The 17,866-nt window shown below is 42.9% G+C and overlaps 1 protein-coding gene across 4 annotated transcripts in view; it reads left to right on the forward strand.

The window, feature by feature from the left end:
• mpp7a (membrane protein, palmitoylated 7a (MAGUK p55 subfamily member 7)) overlaps positions 1-17,866 on the forward strand; it is a 150,429-nt gene that overhangs the window by 100,997 nt on the left and 31,566 nt on the right. The window contains exons 7-14 of one of the 4 annotated variants that reach the window (XM_034571932.1): positions 4,845-4,926; positions 5,424-5,509; positions 6,151-6,225; positions 8,276-8,472; positions 9,101-9,165; positions 16,472-16,492; positions 16,608-16,622; positions 17,414-17,446. In XM_034571932.1, the coding sequence (XP_034427823.1) occupies positions 4,845-4,926; positions 5,424-5,509; positions 6,151-6,225; positions 8,276-8,472; positions 9,101-9,165; positions 16,472-16,492; positions 16,608-16,622; positions 17,414-17,446 (574 nt within the window). The remainder of the gene's footprint in view (positions 1-4,844; positions 4,927-5,423; positions 5,510-6,150; positions 6,226-8,275; positions 8,473-9,100; positions 9,166-16,471; positions 16,493-16,607; positions 16,623-17,413; positions 17,447-17,866) is intronic. The other 3 variants (XM_034571933.1, XM_034571934.1, XM_034571935.1) reach the window with 3 other exon arrangements.

Here is a 17,866-nt window from a genome sequence, read left to right on the forward strand (position 1 = left end):
AGCCCATTGCCACGCTCTCATAGAAACACACACGCAGACGTGCTTGCATGCACACAAAAACACACTTACACATGCTGTCACTCATGCGTGTATGTGCTTTGACAGACATAGATATTCCCCTTCTGACTTCCTGCACTGTTTTCATGCAAAAGGAAATGTCTGAAATGGCTTCCATGTGCCAGCAGGCGTTGAAGGCTGGGTGTAAACCTTGTGCTAATGCTTAACTGCTACACCAGGAAGCCCATCTAGGTGCTTGAGGGTCTTCCCCTCCCTTGATTCTTCCTTATGTGTGCTTCCCCATACACAGTGTGCAGCTTATTTAGGTTCTAGCCAAACTGTTTATGTATTTGTTTAACAGAGCAGGCACTCCTCATGAGTGGTCATGCAAGGCTGAATGCTGATGATAGTACCCACAGGGTATCAAGGCACAGGGGAAGGTGATGCTGAGTTCAGGAGGTTGGATTTGAACGGCCTCTCGGTGCTTCCTAGGAATTCATCAGGCCTCCAAGAGAGGCTGTTACACCCCCGGAGGATTGAAATAGAGAATGAAGGTGGACTGTAGATTTAATGAGGTAAAAGGAAAAGAGTGACTCACTTAAAGTAATCAAGGATAGGGGAAATTGGGTTCCTCAAAATTGGAATATATTAGGTTTTTATTTGTGTATGTTGAAAAGAAAAAGCAGCACAAACATATTGCAATGACTGCAATAAACTTTCTCCTTTAAAAGGAGATGTCAATAATTCTGCCATTGGGGTTAATTAACTTTATTTGTCTGAAGCATAGTATTAGCGTATTCATTTCTGGAATTGAAAAGCCAAGCATGACAGGCTGGAACTTTTGGTACTTAATGTAAGTTAAACAAATCGAATAGTATTTTAATGGAGGTAATGTAAACAAAGATAAAGGACTTGTTGAGCTTAGTTCCTGTGGAAAAAAAGGATTCTTGTTTTCTTATTGTCTCTATCCCGCTCTCTTTTTCTTTGTTGCTTACACACCCTCTCCCTCTTTTCTTCTTTGCTGGACCACAACAGCTGGGCCAGCCATATAAACGCAAATGTTACAGACTGACTGATTAAAGTTACACCATTGGTCGCCCTTGCGAGTCATAGAATCTCACACGTTGCTTATTTAAAATGAATGAATTGGAATGAACCGTTTCATGATCAAGGGGCTTTTATAGGCAGTTTTGCCAATTTAGCACCTGTTTCACGAGATTAACCAACTTTTCAGCACCTAGGCAAAAGCACCTAGCAACATTGCATGGCAGCCTGACATACATCTACATAAATTAGGTTTTAACTTTCTCTCTGAGTGATCATATCACATTAAATGTAGGCATAAATAAATGTCTTTAACTCATCTGTCTGATGATGTTAGCAGAGCAGCAGCTAGGAAATGGCTTGGAAGTCACTGATGTGGCATGTCGTCTCAATGAGCTGCATTTCAGTCACTATTGGATATTTGATATGTTGTGTGACAATAAAAACAGAAAACCATGCACATGAGAACAGCTTTATTGGCTGCATTAAATATGGTATATCTGAGCACACAGAGGGGAGAAACAGCTGAAATTGGCTGACAGTCAGCAGAATGCAACTTTGATGCTATTGCATAATGAATATTATCATATTACTGTATATCTAGTTACATTTAGCAAGTTCTTGAACAGAGTTTAGCTTCTTTCTATTGTAAGTAGTTGTTTTCACAACACTACGTGGTCCAGCTATGTACTAGGTGATGATCTTGTTTTCTTACATTCTGTCACCATCTCTCATCATATCCTTTGAGTCTATACTGTGTTTGCCTCCTAATCTCACATACACCCACACCGCCTTTCTATCCAAACCCCAACTCAGCAATCCCCGCTGTCTCTCCCTCTCTCTGAGTCTACTTGGCTGTCCTGTCCCGACTCTCCTCTGGTCTTCCACTTACCCTCCTTTTTGGCTCTCTGGTGTTGCCACTGGAGCGTTTTGGCCTCCTTCAGCTATTCTTATCAGACAGCGCTCATTTGGCTACCGTACCAGTGCTGAGTTCAGGCCGGGGCTGGCCAGATTATGACGGGGGGTTCCCCCTCCCTCCACAAATCCCCTGCTCGCTTGCTGCTGGCTTGGCTGAACTATGTGGACCCTTCACTTTGGAGGGCAGTGGGTCAGATGAGAATTGCAAAGTATAAAGTTTAAAATTATTACGGTTTAAAATAAACCGTAAGACGTCAGAGAGGTTTATAGAGGAAACCAAATATGGTAAATGCATCCATTGTCGCTTATGTTTGTTTCTCTACTGGTGATAAAACATATAAAGCGTGGTGGTTTGAATGGGAATAAAATGGTCTACTCGCTTCCCAAAGATTCAGGTTCACGATCCCATCTTTTTGTGTTTGGCTCTAGATGTGCTGCCCTGTAATCACCATTGCCACTTGGAGTAAAAGTCATAAAAGTGGTGTTTCTAAATGGCATCAGGGTTTCAACATGTGATTTAAGCCATATGTGTCAAAACACAATTTATATCTACACACCATATGTGAGCAGATTCCATAGATAGCCATGGGCATGTGGTGCAGCAGAGTTTTTGCAGCCTATTGTCCTCACAGACTTTGAGTCCAAGGCTCCCTCTCTAATGTTTGGTTAGCCTTTAGACTGCCAGCATCCACCAGGTACCCCAGATGACAGTTAATAAAAATCCATCATACCCTTGGTCATCAGCCAACTCTGGAGAAGCAGAAAGAAAAAGTAGAGAGAAGAAGGTAATGACCACATGTCTGAATACTCCTGTGAGATTTCCTACGAACTCCCCACCTCACCCTGTTGTCTGTCACATTCTGTCTCTTTCCCTGCAGCAATCTTCTCTTTCAGACACACATACACAAAAAGGTCTCTCTGTCTGTCTGGGGGCCCTTGCATCACAGACAGCTGCTTTAAGTCACACTGCTGGGGTTTTATGTGACCCTGACACAGGGGTCCGAAAGTGCCTTCCCCCCTTGCTGACCTGCTCCACTGTCTTCTCTCCTACTGCAACCTCTCCCATCGCTTTAATTACCCCTATTATTATATTAGACTCTCTACAGACACTACTACTGTCTTATCCTGATGTCTTTCCCCATTTTCCATCTCTACCTCCACCCCAAAAGGCCTTGAGAAAACCATTATCTAGGAGGAAAACCATTAGGTGTGAAAAGGTCATGAAAATAACCAAGATGACATGTTAATAGATTGGTGAAGTGGCACAAACCAGAGGCCTCTTTGGTCTTTGAGGAGGTTCTTTTGATATCTCCTGCTGTGCTTCCCATCCATGGTAGTAGCCAGAAGTACTTCAGGCCTGTCAGTGGAAGGCAAACAGGAAAATCTCACGAACCAGAGGGCCATGTTGTTGCACTCATTGGTCGACCCAGGCAGCAATCGGTTCAGACAGCTGAAATAAACCACGGCTGGTGACCGGGGTGAGGGGAGGCTCCTATACCCTTTTTTTCTGCAACAGTAATAAAAACAATCTTCAGGGATGATGGGAATAGCAGCCAGGTAAGGGTGGAAGGATGAGTTTCAGCCGCGACTAACTATGTGTCGACTAGACAACGCAACCGTCTGGTTCGAGTCGTCAGGCCCAAGCGAGGATGACACTCACCTTAAGTTTCAGTTTGCTCTCGTATTACATCCCGGATCCCAGCCAGGCTGGTGCCCTACTGGTATTTGTGGGACGGCTGTGACAGGTTGGCACCCATTAAGTCTATTCTTTTATTTTAAACCGCAAAAGCTATTTTGGGTTTTCTGGTAAATGCATTACCGATGAATACTGTCATTTCACATAAGGAAGTTGAAACACTATCCTCTTCTCCATGTGTCTTTTTGGCTGAGCTACAAGGCTTTAACAACCGTGTGTTTATATGTGTGTGTTTTAGGTGTAATACCTCGTACCTGTTTGACCCTTCCCCTTTCCGTCTGGTCCAGCTCTCTTTGTAAAGATTGATACCTTCTCCCGCTACTACAGCAGGGACTGAATGATATTAAAGGATTGGTAGTGTGAATCACTCGGTTTAAAATTTTGGATAATTTCACTTGCATGCTCATGTTGTTGATGTGTTATTGTTGCTAAATTTAGTTTGAAAGGTGTCAACATTTTTTAAGTTTCTTTTCCCTGATGCTTTGGTTTACAATTTAAATTATATATCACTTATGAAACTTTGAAAGTTTAGAGCATTAACTGTATATAAACCTCGTCTCCTCCATGTTAGTGAATGGGACACGGACCAAAGTAAAAAGTCAAAGTAAACATCAAATAAGTTAAAGATGGCTTCTGTAATCTTAGGTTCTTCTTATCACACTGATATGTACAAGTCATAATTTATCCGGGAAGTTTGGTTTTAATTAGTTATTTGAAGCTATAAAAACGGAATGAAATGACATGATTGACAGCTGAGACTGAGTCACGATTGGTCGAGCTTGTGTATTAGGGTCTCCATCCAACAATCGCTACTGCACAGACTCCAAATGCACAGGATGACAACGTTAGGTCGTTATTTTGGCTTAATTTCAGGATATTGGTAGGAAGTGGAGACATGTCATCCATCTTTATATACAGTCTATGGTTTAAAGTAGTTACTTTACTTGTCAAGTATTTGGTCTTTGCTTTGGTGACGAGTCAACTTGCCTGACTGTTTTTTTCCAAAATTACTTTTATAAAACAAAAGATTTGATCTGTTTGAGATCTAAAAACAAAATGTTATGAGTTTAAATCAGCCATTTTGGTACAAATGAGCATGCAAGTTCAAATCCTTGAATTTCGACCAGATATCTCTGACTGTCATCATTGAAAGACAAAATATTAATTGCCATCTTTTATTCCTTTGTAGGGAGCAACAATAATGCGTGACGATCACACAGGAGCAATCCTCGTGGCCCGGATCATGAGAGGAGGGGCAGCCGACAGAAGCGGTCAGTTCCAACACTTTTTATCTCTGATGTGGGTTCAGTCATGTGAGTCTGGAATCAATTGTGAAAGTGATTTACAGTACAACTAAGTCAAATCCAGTGTGCAGTACAGGAAAGTATTCAGGAATCATCTATGCACCTGATTTTTCCACGTCTGTCCATAGATTATAGCTTTTCACTTTGTAATATGAACAAATGATAGAGAGAAGCTCTGTTATGTTGTCCACATGTTTTTTGTTTGACTTTGTATTCATTGTGTCCAGCGCTGCCACAATGAAGCCAAAGGCAAATTTCCACATGTGTCGACAATAATGTTTTGATTCGTCTCCAATCTCAAATGCCACCATGACGATAAACATTAATCTGCTGTAGTGTACACATCCGCAGGCTTTGTAACCACTGGACTTTTACACAGTAGCTCACTTATATTAGGACATGAAAGTACTGGATTATCAGAGCGATTGAAGATATGCAGACTTTGTGTTTTTTGTGTGGTATAGGACTGATTCATGTTGGAGATGAACTGAAGGAGGTCAATGGAATCCCTGTAGAGGACAAGAAACCAGAGGAAATCATTCGTATTCTGGTAAGCCTCATTTCCTTGACTGCATTCAGGCCCTGTGTGTGTGTGTGTGTGTGTGTGTGTGTGTGTGTGTGTGTGTGTGTGTGTGTGTGTGCGCTGTCCAAAGGTTTCCTGGTGAAATTAACATTCCCTATTTGTGATGGCAAAACCCTCCCCTAACTTATCTAGGACCCTGTGCCTCCCGTCACTGTGCTGAAAACCAAACACTGTCCTTTCGCTACAAGTCTTTCCTGGCCTCTAGACCACATGCATTGAGCCGCACAGTCCCCTGGATGAGACTGATGCTCAGTAGTTCCTCCAAGCGGGCTCTGCCGCGGGTCTCAAAATGAGCTCGGTCACGGCCAGGAGGGACAACTGGAGAGGAACGAGAGAGTCTCTTTAAGTCTCGGACATAAAGGCCTCAAAGGCAGATGATCGCTCTCAACACTCCTGTTTTATCCCCACTCCCCCCACACTCTACCCTGTTAGACAGAGTCATCTAATCCTAATAAACCTTCCATTGCTGATGAATCAAACTGTGCTTTCCATTGTGTGACTTTTACTGGATTAGGTGTAAAATATTTGCAAGGGCAGATGGCTGATGTTTCCACCTCCTCCATCCTGACCAAACTTACTGTATCTGTCTTGTCGTTCTAAACATTCAGGCCCAGTCCCAAGGAGCCATTACCTTTAAAGTCGTTCCCGCTGTGAAGGAGGAGGCGCCAACCAAGGAGCCAAAGGTAGGTTCTGTCCTGGATTAATCGTTAAGTTGCTTTGGTTTCACTTATTGACACACAAAAAAAAAAACTAAGTGAACTTCTCAGATCCAGTGTGATACCTTTTTGGATGCAGAGCATTGTTTTTGAGCCACAGAGAGGATATGATTTATGTACAAGGAAAGAAGGGAGCTGTGCTCTACAGTGGTGAGAAGTAAAAGGAGAAAGAAAAATAAAGTAACCAAGCCCTTTTATGAGTTGTGTACATTATTAAAATGTGTTGACACCAGTGAGGAAACACTACCTGAGTTTTAGGACCATTAAGAGAATAATACACTTGGCAATACCTTACATTGAGGAATACAACTTGTGATTTTCCCAGACTTATTTGAAACGCTAGCTTAGTTTAGCTCAGCAAGACTGTAACAGATGCAGCAGAGGCATTCGACAGGGATAGGATCGGGGATGTGAATGAACATTAAACACCAAACAGCCCTAAACAATGATCAGCACAATGAACTATGCTGCTAAACTGAATGTGAAATAACCGTGGACATTAACGGAGTGGCTTTTTTTTCTGGGATGCAAGTGCATACAGTAGAGTGCCTATCTCCGCCAAGGCCCAACAGTACCCTAGTGTAACCACTTTTAAATGTGGATCTGCTCTGGGTTCTTCCCTGACCCATCCTTCCACCAAGTTTTGTGTCAATCCATTGAGAAACAAAAAAACGCTGACAACATAACCTCCTTGGCAAAGTTAGTAATTTCCTTTCACCAGTAGACAGTACTTTGTAGCTATCCATCCTAAGAGGTAGTTTAACTGCCACTTTAACCAGCGTACCATCATTCTCACCCACTGAGGTGTTGATACACCATTTCTCACATGCTCATCTATCAGGATCGGACAGAAGCTGGATCCTCTCCCCCGGTTGTATCTTTCGAAGTCAAAGGCAGTTTATCATTGTTCACAGGTCAGCCCACCCTGCATGTGTAACAAAGGCTCTGAGGAGGGTACGCCACTTACATCCTTTGTCATCATGTAATGGTTGAAACTGTCTGGCTCCTTAAGGAACCCATCTGAAAAATAGTCTGCCAGTGCCAAACACTGAGAATAGCTAGTGCACTTAACGTCAGGTAGTGTGGAGGCATCAAAGGGCAGATAATTGGCTGAATTCGTACAGGCCCAAAATGCTGAGCCAAGAGAAGAGAAGTAGCAGATCTAAGTAGATGTATGTATTCTGCTGTTTAGTGGCCAAAGCAGCTTTTGTGGCCCAAACAAAAGATCTCTGTCTAAAACATATTTTCACTACATGGCACAAAGCACCCTTTAAATCAAGAGGACTTGGAAAAAGTTTAATCTAACTCTCATTCTACAGCATTTTTCTTTCTCTCACACTTTCCTTCCCTCTCGTTTTTTTTTTCTTTCCACATGTACTGAGGTTATCTTAGTTGTGAGAACTCATTATGTCAGGACTCAATATGGACTGAAGATGAAACAAGGTGCCCCAGGTTGTCTCTCAGCACCCACAACAGGAAAAGATGGTGCAGATTTTCCACTTTTAGATCCAGCTTCCTTTGTGTTGATGCAGTGTGCCCCACCTGCACTGCCAAAGCAAATGAGACATAATCCTTAAAGAAAGAAAACAACCAGTTTTTCTGTGTTGGTTTGGTCATTGGTGTGGAAAGATTACTGATATTAGCTTGTGTTTAGAAATAGAGAAAGTCAGAGGGTGAACGAGAGCACATCCAGCTGGAGGCTCTGACTCAGGATATGTTAAGTCTCACCACACTTGGAAAACAGTGGCAGGGATCAGTCCATTATAAGTGTTGATGGAACAATATGGAGAAACTAACTTGGCCAGAAGTTGGTTACAAGCTCTGATTGCTGTGACCTTTCTAGACAAATCAACCTGAGCGTTGGTGAAGCACCTTCTGTGTTTGCAGTGTTGACTTGGAGTTCACAGTCCATGAAATGGAGGGAAAAGTAATTTACGGCAAAACGTTGCTTTTTCCTGTTGTGCCCTCAATCCCGCTCTTTGTTTTCCTCTGTCCCCCTCCCCTGCTGCATGTCCAGGTGTTTGTGAAGGCACTCTTTGACTACGACCCTAAGAATGACAACGCCATCCCATGTAAAGAGGCTGGACTCGCCTTCAAGAAGGGCACCATCCTTCAGATCATGAGCCAAGATGATGCAACGTGGTGGCAGGCGAAATTTGAGGGTGACGCTAACCCCCGTGCTGGCTTAATCCCGTCCAAACAGTTCCAGGAGAGGTAAGAAACAACCCTACTAGACCAACCTCTTCTGTCTGCTGTTGCTTAACAAGGCTGGCTCAACTGTCTCTACTCCTGTCACACTCATAAGTTTTTATCCCTCTTTTACTCTCTCTTTTTTTTTCTTTCTTCACACTGCCAAAATAGTCTGGATTTCCGCACAAAGTCTGGCCCGAAATGAGTAATGACAGAAAATGATAGTGCTGGTACTGATCCACTTTGGACAGCAAGTGGATGGAAAATCGCACATCAGTGTGTGCTCGGACGGTCGCACTTGATGTGCAACACAGAGCTGAGGAGGCTGGGGCAGTTTCTTGGCATCGTCCAAAAGCACCCGAGGTGGAAAAAAAAGAAATGCACACATGTAAAGATGAAGGGAGGAAAAAGAAGAGAAAGAGAGAATTTCACAAACATTGAGATTTATCTTTAGTCAACAGCAAGTGTGTTTTTATTTCAACTTGCCATCTCACATCTTTGCTTTCACTCGTTTCACCTGACAGAATGAACCTGGTGGATACAGACGAGTGGACTCTCTGTAGTGTTTATTATTCCCAACGCAGTCATGAAAACCGATGGTTTTATTTTCTTTTTTTCCTCTTTTTCTTAATCCTCCTCTCTCTTCTTCCAGGAGATTTGCAATGCGACGACCTGTTGCGACTCTCCCATTCCAGAGGACCTCGAGCAGACGATCATGTAAGCATATATTGTCTGCTGTAAGGCCCCAGCTAACCAGAACACAACACACCTAAACACCAGTGCACTGCTGGTGGGGGCTCAGGGAAGATAATGCAAGGGAGTGACTCAAGCTGTTTTCAGACATGAACTCCCGAAAATGTCCACACAATGGGGTCCGAACTTTCTCCAGAGTTTTCCTTTCACACATGAAGAATGTCCGCAGCAACTGACTAACGTTCCCACATGCAGCCCCAGGATAATTTCAGGAGATTATTCGAGTTCAGTGCATGTCTGAAAGCATCTTAACACAGTGTATACATCAAGCTTGTTAGTCAGAACTCATCCCTGCTCTCTGCAGCCACTGCTGCAGCCCACTGTGCAGTTCCAGCGCTTCACGCCTGTCATCAGAGGAAGTGCTGTGTCTGGATTTACCTTCCTTCTTATTTTCCCGTCTGCTCCGTGTTTCACTCTCTTGTCTCTCTTGCAGTCTCTCTCCAGACTTTCCTTCCTCTGTCTGTCTCTGCCCTGCCATTTCTTGATGTGATTTAAGTCATGCAGGAGGTTTAATGCAAACAAGGAAGAGGTTTGCACACTGGAAAACCTTTCGAACCCTTAACACCTTCCAGCCAAAACACCAGGCACCCTACCTATCCAGCTCACCTCCTCACATCTCAGCTAGCCTAATGACAGCTTAATGATCTGATAATAGACTTACAGATGTGATGGAGGTGCTACACTTTACTGTGGAGCACATTAATGTACCTTTCCATGGGGGCCTGTATAGTAACCCTAACTCTTACCTTTGCTCTTCACTAGAGCAAAGTTAGGGAGAACGCATCAGCTGGAGTACTTAGCAGAAATGTGTTATAACAAGCCTGGATGTAGGAGATCAGGAAATGGAGGGATTATAGCTAAATTACCCTTATAAATCAAAGATGGTTGATTGCCTCATAATGAAGACAGGAGACATAAACCATGTCACACAAGAAAGGGGCAGCAGCAGAAACGATTAGTTATGGCCTACAGATCCTGGCTTTAGGTTTAAGTATAGTAAAGAGGTTCATTGTAGTGGTGTGAGAAAAGCTCTCACACCACCACACTGAATATCACCACAGTAAAATGACAGAAAAAGCATGGTGGCTTAGCTGTCTTACACACACGAATGCAAAAGCCACAACTCAACTAGAAAAGCGGTTACATAACAACAATAGCATTCAACGGGTGTTGACAGTGAAATTAGTTTCTTACTGCAGTCAAGTGAAATTATGATGCTTGTTTATCTGAGGGTTGTGGCACAGGCTTTAGTCTGCATTCGTTGTCACTCACTTGTGTTGTGATTTTGTTTCTGTTGTGTGGCTTTTGCATTCTTTTTTTTTCAGTTAATGGGCTGGCGTGAGACGTCTCGTATAAAAACTGCTTTGAATCAGGTCGCCTGATTTCTAATAGAGGGCAACACCAAACGGTTAGGGGGCTTTATGGAAGGTGTGAGTGAACAAGTTAAAAAAGACCAAGGCCACCGTTTTCGATTTATAGTGCTAATAGTAATAGATTACATTTTAAAGCATTATACGTGCCAACTGGAATATCACACAGCTTGTCCTCTTCACACAACTCTCTCTAAAAGAGAAGCCAACAACTCCTCACTCTCATCAGTCACCAACAACAAATGTGTTGCAGGTCTAAATACTGTGCAGCCCTTGTTTTTTAAAGACTGTAATCAGTGTGAAATACACTCTCAATCTCTCTTGTCCAGCTGCTGACTCCAGAACAGTCAAATTTCTTCTTCCCAATGACTCACAACCCTGTGTTTCCTTCAAAATTCAGATTTTCTTAAGCCAGAAAAAAAAAATTCTGACCCAAGTTGGCAACATTGTCAAGTTTTTTAAGACTGCACCCACCTGTTGCGGCTGGTGTTTATGCCACACATGCAATACTTTCCGTTGCACCTGACTGAAAATCTCTGTAAGCGATTCCCTGAAATGCACTTTCGTAATGACAAAGACGTTCGTTGTTATTTACAAACAGCTGCCAAATAACAATTTGGTCTGTATATGGTGAGCTACAGTGCATGAAGCCATCAGCGTGGGCCATACAGCTGGCATTGTGGCCTTGCATTACTGCATGACTTCTTGTGCCTGCCTGGAGGAGGAGGCCATGCTGCCAGTATCTGCTGTGTCTTGCACACTTTACTAAAAGAACCAAAAAAAAGACACAAAAAAACCTTCTCCTCCTGCAGCTTAAACTCACGATGTGAGCTTGTCTATTGCAGCTTCAATATCTGAGGAATAACAGACAGTTATCCCACGTACACCATTTCTCCAGGGTTACATATATGCTCCTCATTTAAATGTCTCATCTGCAAGCCTATTTGCAGCCACCTCTTCTCTTACTCCCTCCTTTCATCTTGGCCTTATATTGTCCTTTGCACCCATCCCTCTGCCTACTGTCAATCACAAATAATCATATCATGTCATATAATCATCCTAAATAGTGCACAGGCCGTCCCCTGCAGTGCACAGTTTGTGTCCCTCCTTTCATTTGGAATTTCCCAAACATATGAACGCTCAGAAAAATACATAACACTTGTACTTGGCTTTATAGGCCTGTTCTGGTCTCACAATGACCCCATTGAACCAAAGCCTAGTTCTTATTGGCCATATTTTTCACTGTAGATTACCACTTTGAGGCAGACATGTCCATTTGACTGCTCGCTTCCCCTCAACATGGCGGTGAGCCCTTAATGTAACGTGACTCTTTCAATGTGTAGCTCTGAAATAACCGACAGAGCTACACTGACCACGTCTAAACTTAGCATTAGTCTCTTTTACCTCACATTCAAACCCTCGGTTGAGTTATGGATGTTGTCATTTCCTGGTCATGTTCAACCGCACACTGGCATACATGGTGCAGGATGGCCAAAAATAGCCTGCTAAATAGTTTTAAACAGACAGTGCTGTAAGGTTGCCGTACTATTTCATTTTAATGGCACAGTTCCTCTTATGAGTAATGGGATTTGTAAAGCCCACCCCTTGAAAACCCCCTCCACCTCCCTAATGCACAGTGGGCAGGTGTAAAGTGTAGCAGCCCCTACCAAAGGAATATAAGTCTCCTTTTGAGCTACAGCAATACTTAACTGCTAATGTCATGCACACTGTAAGGATTAGTTGTGTATGCAAGAGTAGTAGGAAGTCCCTTGACAAGGCCCTCTCAGGACTGAAGGATTAACTGGGGGAATGATAACGGTTCACTCTGTGTTCTTGCAGAGACAAACACACATTCATTTCCCAGTGTCCAAAATAAAATAAAAAAGTAGCTAAGAGAACAATGTTGGATCCAGTTGGAGTGTAAGTAAAGAGCTGAGTGGACAAAAGTGAACTTGAATGTGAAAAGAGAGGATGCAGAAACGTGAAAAGGGGATTTTTGATGGCCTGAGGGAGTAATAGATGGAGAGAGAAGGAGTCGAGGGGTCACATTCGGTAGCAGATGTGAGCCCGTGCAGAGGTAGTGGCTGAGTAAAGATAGAGGGGGACAAAGTTTGGATCCTGGCCCCATGCACGCTGGCCCAGCTGGGCCCCGGGGCCATAAACTACAACCTAATTGAAGGATACCGTGGAGACCCCACTGTTACCAAGTGGAGAAAAGAGGTGGTGATTGAGGAGGGGGTCCCTTTCGCCTGCTCTTTCTCTCTCTCTTTCCAGCCCGGGAGCTCCGTCGGCTGGAACAATATTGGTCTTGGCGAGGGGCTACGGCAAGCATTGCCTAACCGTGTCCATTTACGCCTAACATTTGCAAGATATAAATAATCCCTTTCCTGACTGTTGCTCTTGCCGCTTTAATGGATGCATTCCTCAGTTATGAAACTGATGTTTAAAGTGCAATTAGTTTCACTGTTAAAGCCAATTATTAATTGGCTGCAGGCTAGATAAACCATTTTACCTCTGCACAGGTCAACCTGGTGTACCCGCCTCGCCCCTCTTCACCACACAGTTCCCTACCATTGATACCTGGCTCTTCTCCAGCCTCCCCATCTGCTCCTTCTGAACATACTGACGGCTCTCTGGGCTTTCTTACAGCATGTCTGTTCCTCTGTCTGACATGCAAAACCCTCCACTGTCTGATTGTTTGGTTTGGTTCGCGGTCTGCCAAACACGTGGACACACTTATCGCTCACCTTGGGGTCTTTCTGCGTCGCTCTCTCCTTGCATTATAGGGCTATCCCTCTTACGTTTGCTGCCTCTCTCTACAGCGAGCGCCTGAACCATTGCGAAATGGCACCCAAGATTGGTCTTAAGTGGCCCTGAACCTGGCCCTGTGTTCAATTTAGACGTCCATTTAATTTTTTCGACTTAAACACTTACAGACACAGGAGTGGATTACAAAGCATAATGGCTGCAGGAGAAAATTTCCATTTTATTCTCAAAGGTTAGGGCCAGATAACCCCACAGTGACCACCCTTAAAGATTTATAGATCAAGTTATTACTACATTAAAGCTGTAACTACATTAAAGCTCCTTGCATCTAGGTTCACTATCACTTTCCCGAAGCAAAGATGCTTGTAACATTTTGTGCTATATACAGTCAGCCTTATAATGCAGACCAGCTCCCTTCTGTCATTCATTCTGTTCCTTATCCTGACTTTCAATAATCAGCTGAGCATTTAAAGGCCAAAAGTTTGACGATGAAGATCTCATTCTGCGTCATCTGGAAAAATCCACAGCTCTCATGTCTCTGTTGTATAAAATAAATGGAGTAAGATGTAGAGAGCAGAAGAGAAAGAAAGTGACAGTGTCCACTTTGTTCATGAAGAAGGCTGGTTGGTTGTGAAGGGTGACATCAGCTCATAACTCAGGGCCATTTACAGACTGCTGACTCTGAGTCATTCCTTTGTCTCTTCCTCCCGTGTAAGGAGATAGCTTAGAGATTTTCGAGCAGCCGTGCGCCACTGACATGCTGGATGGTCGACTGTGCCAGGTATAATCCATAGACCTCCAAAGCCAACTATTATCCAATAGTATACAATAGACCATCCAATACCTTTCATTATTTACCCAAGGTCACTCTAGTCCCAAACTGCTAAATCTAACTAATTGCTAAATTTATTTGGGAGAGAAATTGAAGATGAAGAGTGCAGTTGTTACCCGAACATCCATCACAGTTGAATCCAGCATATTTGCTGTCGTTGTGCATACACTGTTTGTTGTGCTATAAGGGATTGCTGCCAACAATTTGTATCCCGTCTCTTTTGGTTTTACTTTCAAATAAATCAAATTAGGGCCACCTTTTAGATCGTTTGACCACTCATACTTCTTTCCCCTTGAGACTTAGTGGCAATATTATCATGTTTCTAGGTCTCAAATAATACTGTGATGTGTACCAAATTATTATAATTCATCAAAACAACATCCAAAACTATAAAAATCAGACCTAGAATTATCCTTAAACAAACAGTGCATCCAGTCATCTTTCTCTGCCATCGATCCTTTCCTCTTTTTTTTTCCAGAGCTACCCTACTCTCACCCCCTCTGTCATCCTCTGCGGTGAATCTTTGGTATGTGGGTGACACGTGATATACCCCTAAGCATGCGTCCGTTTCCAGGGGGATGGTCTGCCATGAAGCATCCAGTAAGGCTGGTTTGCTGACTGGTGGTAGACTGGTCGACTGCACTGTGTCTGCGAAAGTTGGCTGCCACAATCCGGGAGGCCGTGGCTCCCTGCGCTCAGTAAATGACAGGCTTGGCTGCCACCATCACTGCAGGCCTGGCCATCCTCATATACTCACTTCACATCATGACTGCTGCTTATTCTCAGTGCTCTCAAACTGTTTCTCTGGGCAGGCGGGTGAACTCTACTCTCAGAAGGGCAAAAGACAAGGTTTCACTTCCACCATTTAAGAATTCAGAGAGTGACAGTGCCCTGCCCATTTACATTCTGCAGTGTTATCGCAGGGTGTTTCATTAGAACAGGAATGTTGGTGTACAAGGTTACAAGGCCATTGGGAAATGTGGATCATTCCTGTGGAAGATAGGCACCAGATGAAAGCCTTCCCGATTGAAATAAGGGCAGCACTTGGAAGGATTTTAGATAGCTTTATCATTGTCATATTGTCCTTGTTGTTTCCTCTTTCAAGTTTCCCTCTGTCTGCCCCCCACCCCTCCGGTTACTTCACGTCTGACTCAAATTGTGGTTTAGGTGCTGGTTCAACTTAAAATGTCACATTACAACAGGAGGAGGGCAACATCAGTAGGAACACTGCCGTGAACGCTAACATGTGAAACAAGATGTCAGATAAAGGCGGACACGTTTGTCTCCACACATCAAAACAATCACCGCTCTCAGGCTGGAAGTTTCAAGCATGAAACAACCTTTGCAGTGATTGGTCCTGACTGCTGTTTTGGCTAGCCATTAACTCCAACTGTGACGCAACATCTCCTTGAGCTGCAGTGCGCTCTGGGAAATGAACACAGCGCTGTAGAAGGCGAGCACCAAACTGTGTAAGATGGTGTTATGTATGTTTTGATTTAACCCTGTTTGGCCGAAAAGGGAACATGTGACGCAGAGGAAGCATCTATAAGTGCCTCCAAATGTTAAAGGCATCTTGTACCAAACACACACATACACGCAGTTCATACCTTGGCTCCCATTTTGAATCATCTTATAGCTGTTTGGATGGTGTTCTTAAACATCTGGAGTCATTTCAAAAGCTTGCTTGAATTTTAATGGACTGCATCTCTGTAAAATGCATTCCCCTTTCAAAATGGTAGGGTCAAAATGTCCACTTCAGGGTTTGGGTCTGAATTGGAGAGAAGTGTATGAATATTTGTGGTTGTCTGTTGGAGCTTTTGACTCAAAATGTTTTTCTCTTTGTGAAGTTTCACTGGATGCAACACAGACATGTGTCACCGACTATGTCTCACTAGGTAACGATGGATATAAAAACAGAAACAGTAGAAATATTAATTTAGCTTGAAAAGTGATTGTCAAAGTTGAAGCAAAGAAACTAACTCATGTCCTCTTACGAGCTTTTTCCAAAGCTCTTAGTCTTAGTTGTTATCACATGGACATGAGTTTGGTTCAAACTCTCCAATCTGTGGTAAATACTGTGAGATGTGGCTAAAATAATAATAGTAGTAGTAGTACTAGAAACTAGTAATCAACCTTAGAGTTTATTTTCCATCCCTTTATACATAATGTATAGTTATTTTATTTGGAGTTGTTGTGATTTTGTACGAACCTGTGAACCTACCTCATCAAACACAGACACATCACAACTTTAGAGTAAAAAATTACTCTTATCTCTTCTTGTCTTTTGTTTTGCTTTTCTAAGATGATGTGGCGGTAGAGTTTGGTAGGTTCCTTCTTCTTCTTATTATCTCATCTCTTCCCTCAACCCACCTTTACTTACTACAGTATTTTCTCTAACTGTGACTCATTTCCATCCCCTGCTTCTACTGCACTCACAGCCGAGGAGATCGAAGGTACTGCTTACATCTCCTATTGGATAGGGCTTTATAGTTTTACAATACACAAACGGTAAAACCATTTGCAGAGACTGGTATCCCTCCATAATTTTTGTATGTAATGAAAGATGTACCGCTCACCTCTGCTCCCTATCCTTCCTGTTTTCATTTGGCCTGTCTACTCATGTCAAAATGAATCGCTCTTAAAGGGAAACATTATATGTCACTTCCAATTTCTCCTCTGAAAACTGTTAAGAGTTTGCAGGTCATTGGCTCTTGTATTGTGCAAAGCTTCATCTTTCACCTGCTTACTTGTCATTTTCATTAAAGTGGACATCGATTTGGAGACTCATCAACTCACTCATAATATTCATGGACTTCCAAAATAACATCCAAAGCAATGGCCAGCGATGTAGTGAAGTGTAATCCCAAATTCACTTGCAGATTTCGATTTGAAGAATAGGGTTTTTTCCATTTTTGGGTACCCTAGATCTTCTGATTGTTCTATTTTGAGGAGGAAACAAATATTTCTTCTTCATCATAGTCATTTGTCATGATGATCATTACCTAAAGGGTTAATATTTAGCACTTTTTTACCACTACATCAATGGCTATCACTCTGGACAAGCTGGACATAATCACCAGAAATTCTAAAGGACCTATGTCTTATTAACTCTACCTGTGTGTACTTTGTGTACTTCTGTGGACTGTGGACATTGTGCGGTTAAAGGGGTAGGTACCTGTCACTTTCTCTTTAACATTATTTTGTGCCTCTCTTCTGGCTTCTCCCTTCTTTCTCTTCTCATCAGAGGACGATGAAAATAGTAGCGGATTTCACCTAGGTGAGAGATGTTATCTTCTTCCCTTTTGTCCTCTGCCCTTCTGATGTTGCAGTTTAATCAACACATACACAGTCAAAGACAGTGTCCGTGATTTTGCTAGATTTCCATGTGTCCTCTCCTTTAACACTTCCCTGACTGTTCAGCCCTTTTTTTCATAGACTAGTCTTTATTTTCTGTGCCATTTTACACAAAGAAATTGTTATTTTCGTGATGTACTTGACATGCTGTTCTAAATCCCACAGTGTCTTTTGGTAGAACGGATTCATCTTGGACTCCCATGTGAAAACACAGCATAATTTGGTCATGGAACACTAGCCGACAGGGTGCTATTTCTGCCCCTTTACTGACAACATGAGTGCACTGGCAGATCCGGTCACAGATTTGCAGAATGTAGTAGTTATCCTGTTCTGCCTCTGCTGT

The sequence above is a fragment of the Hippoglossus hippoglossus genome, chromosome 20 (assembly GCF_009819705.1).
Source record: "Hippoglossus hippoglossus isolate fHipHip1 chromosome 20, fHipHip1.pri, whole genome shotgun sequence".
Classification (NCBI taxonomy): Eukaryota; Metazoa; Chordata; class Actinopteri; order Pleuronectiformes; family Pleuronectidae; genus Hippoglossus; species Hippoglossus hippoglossus.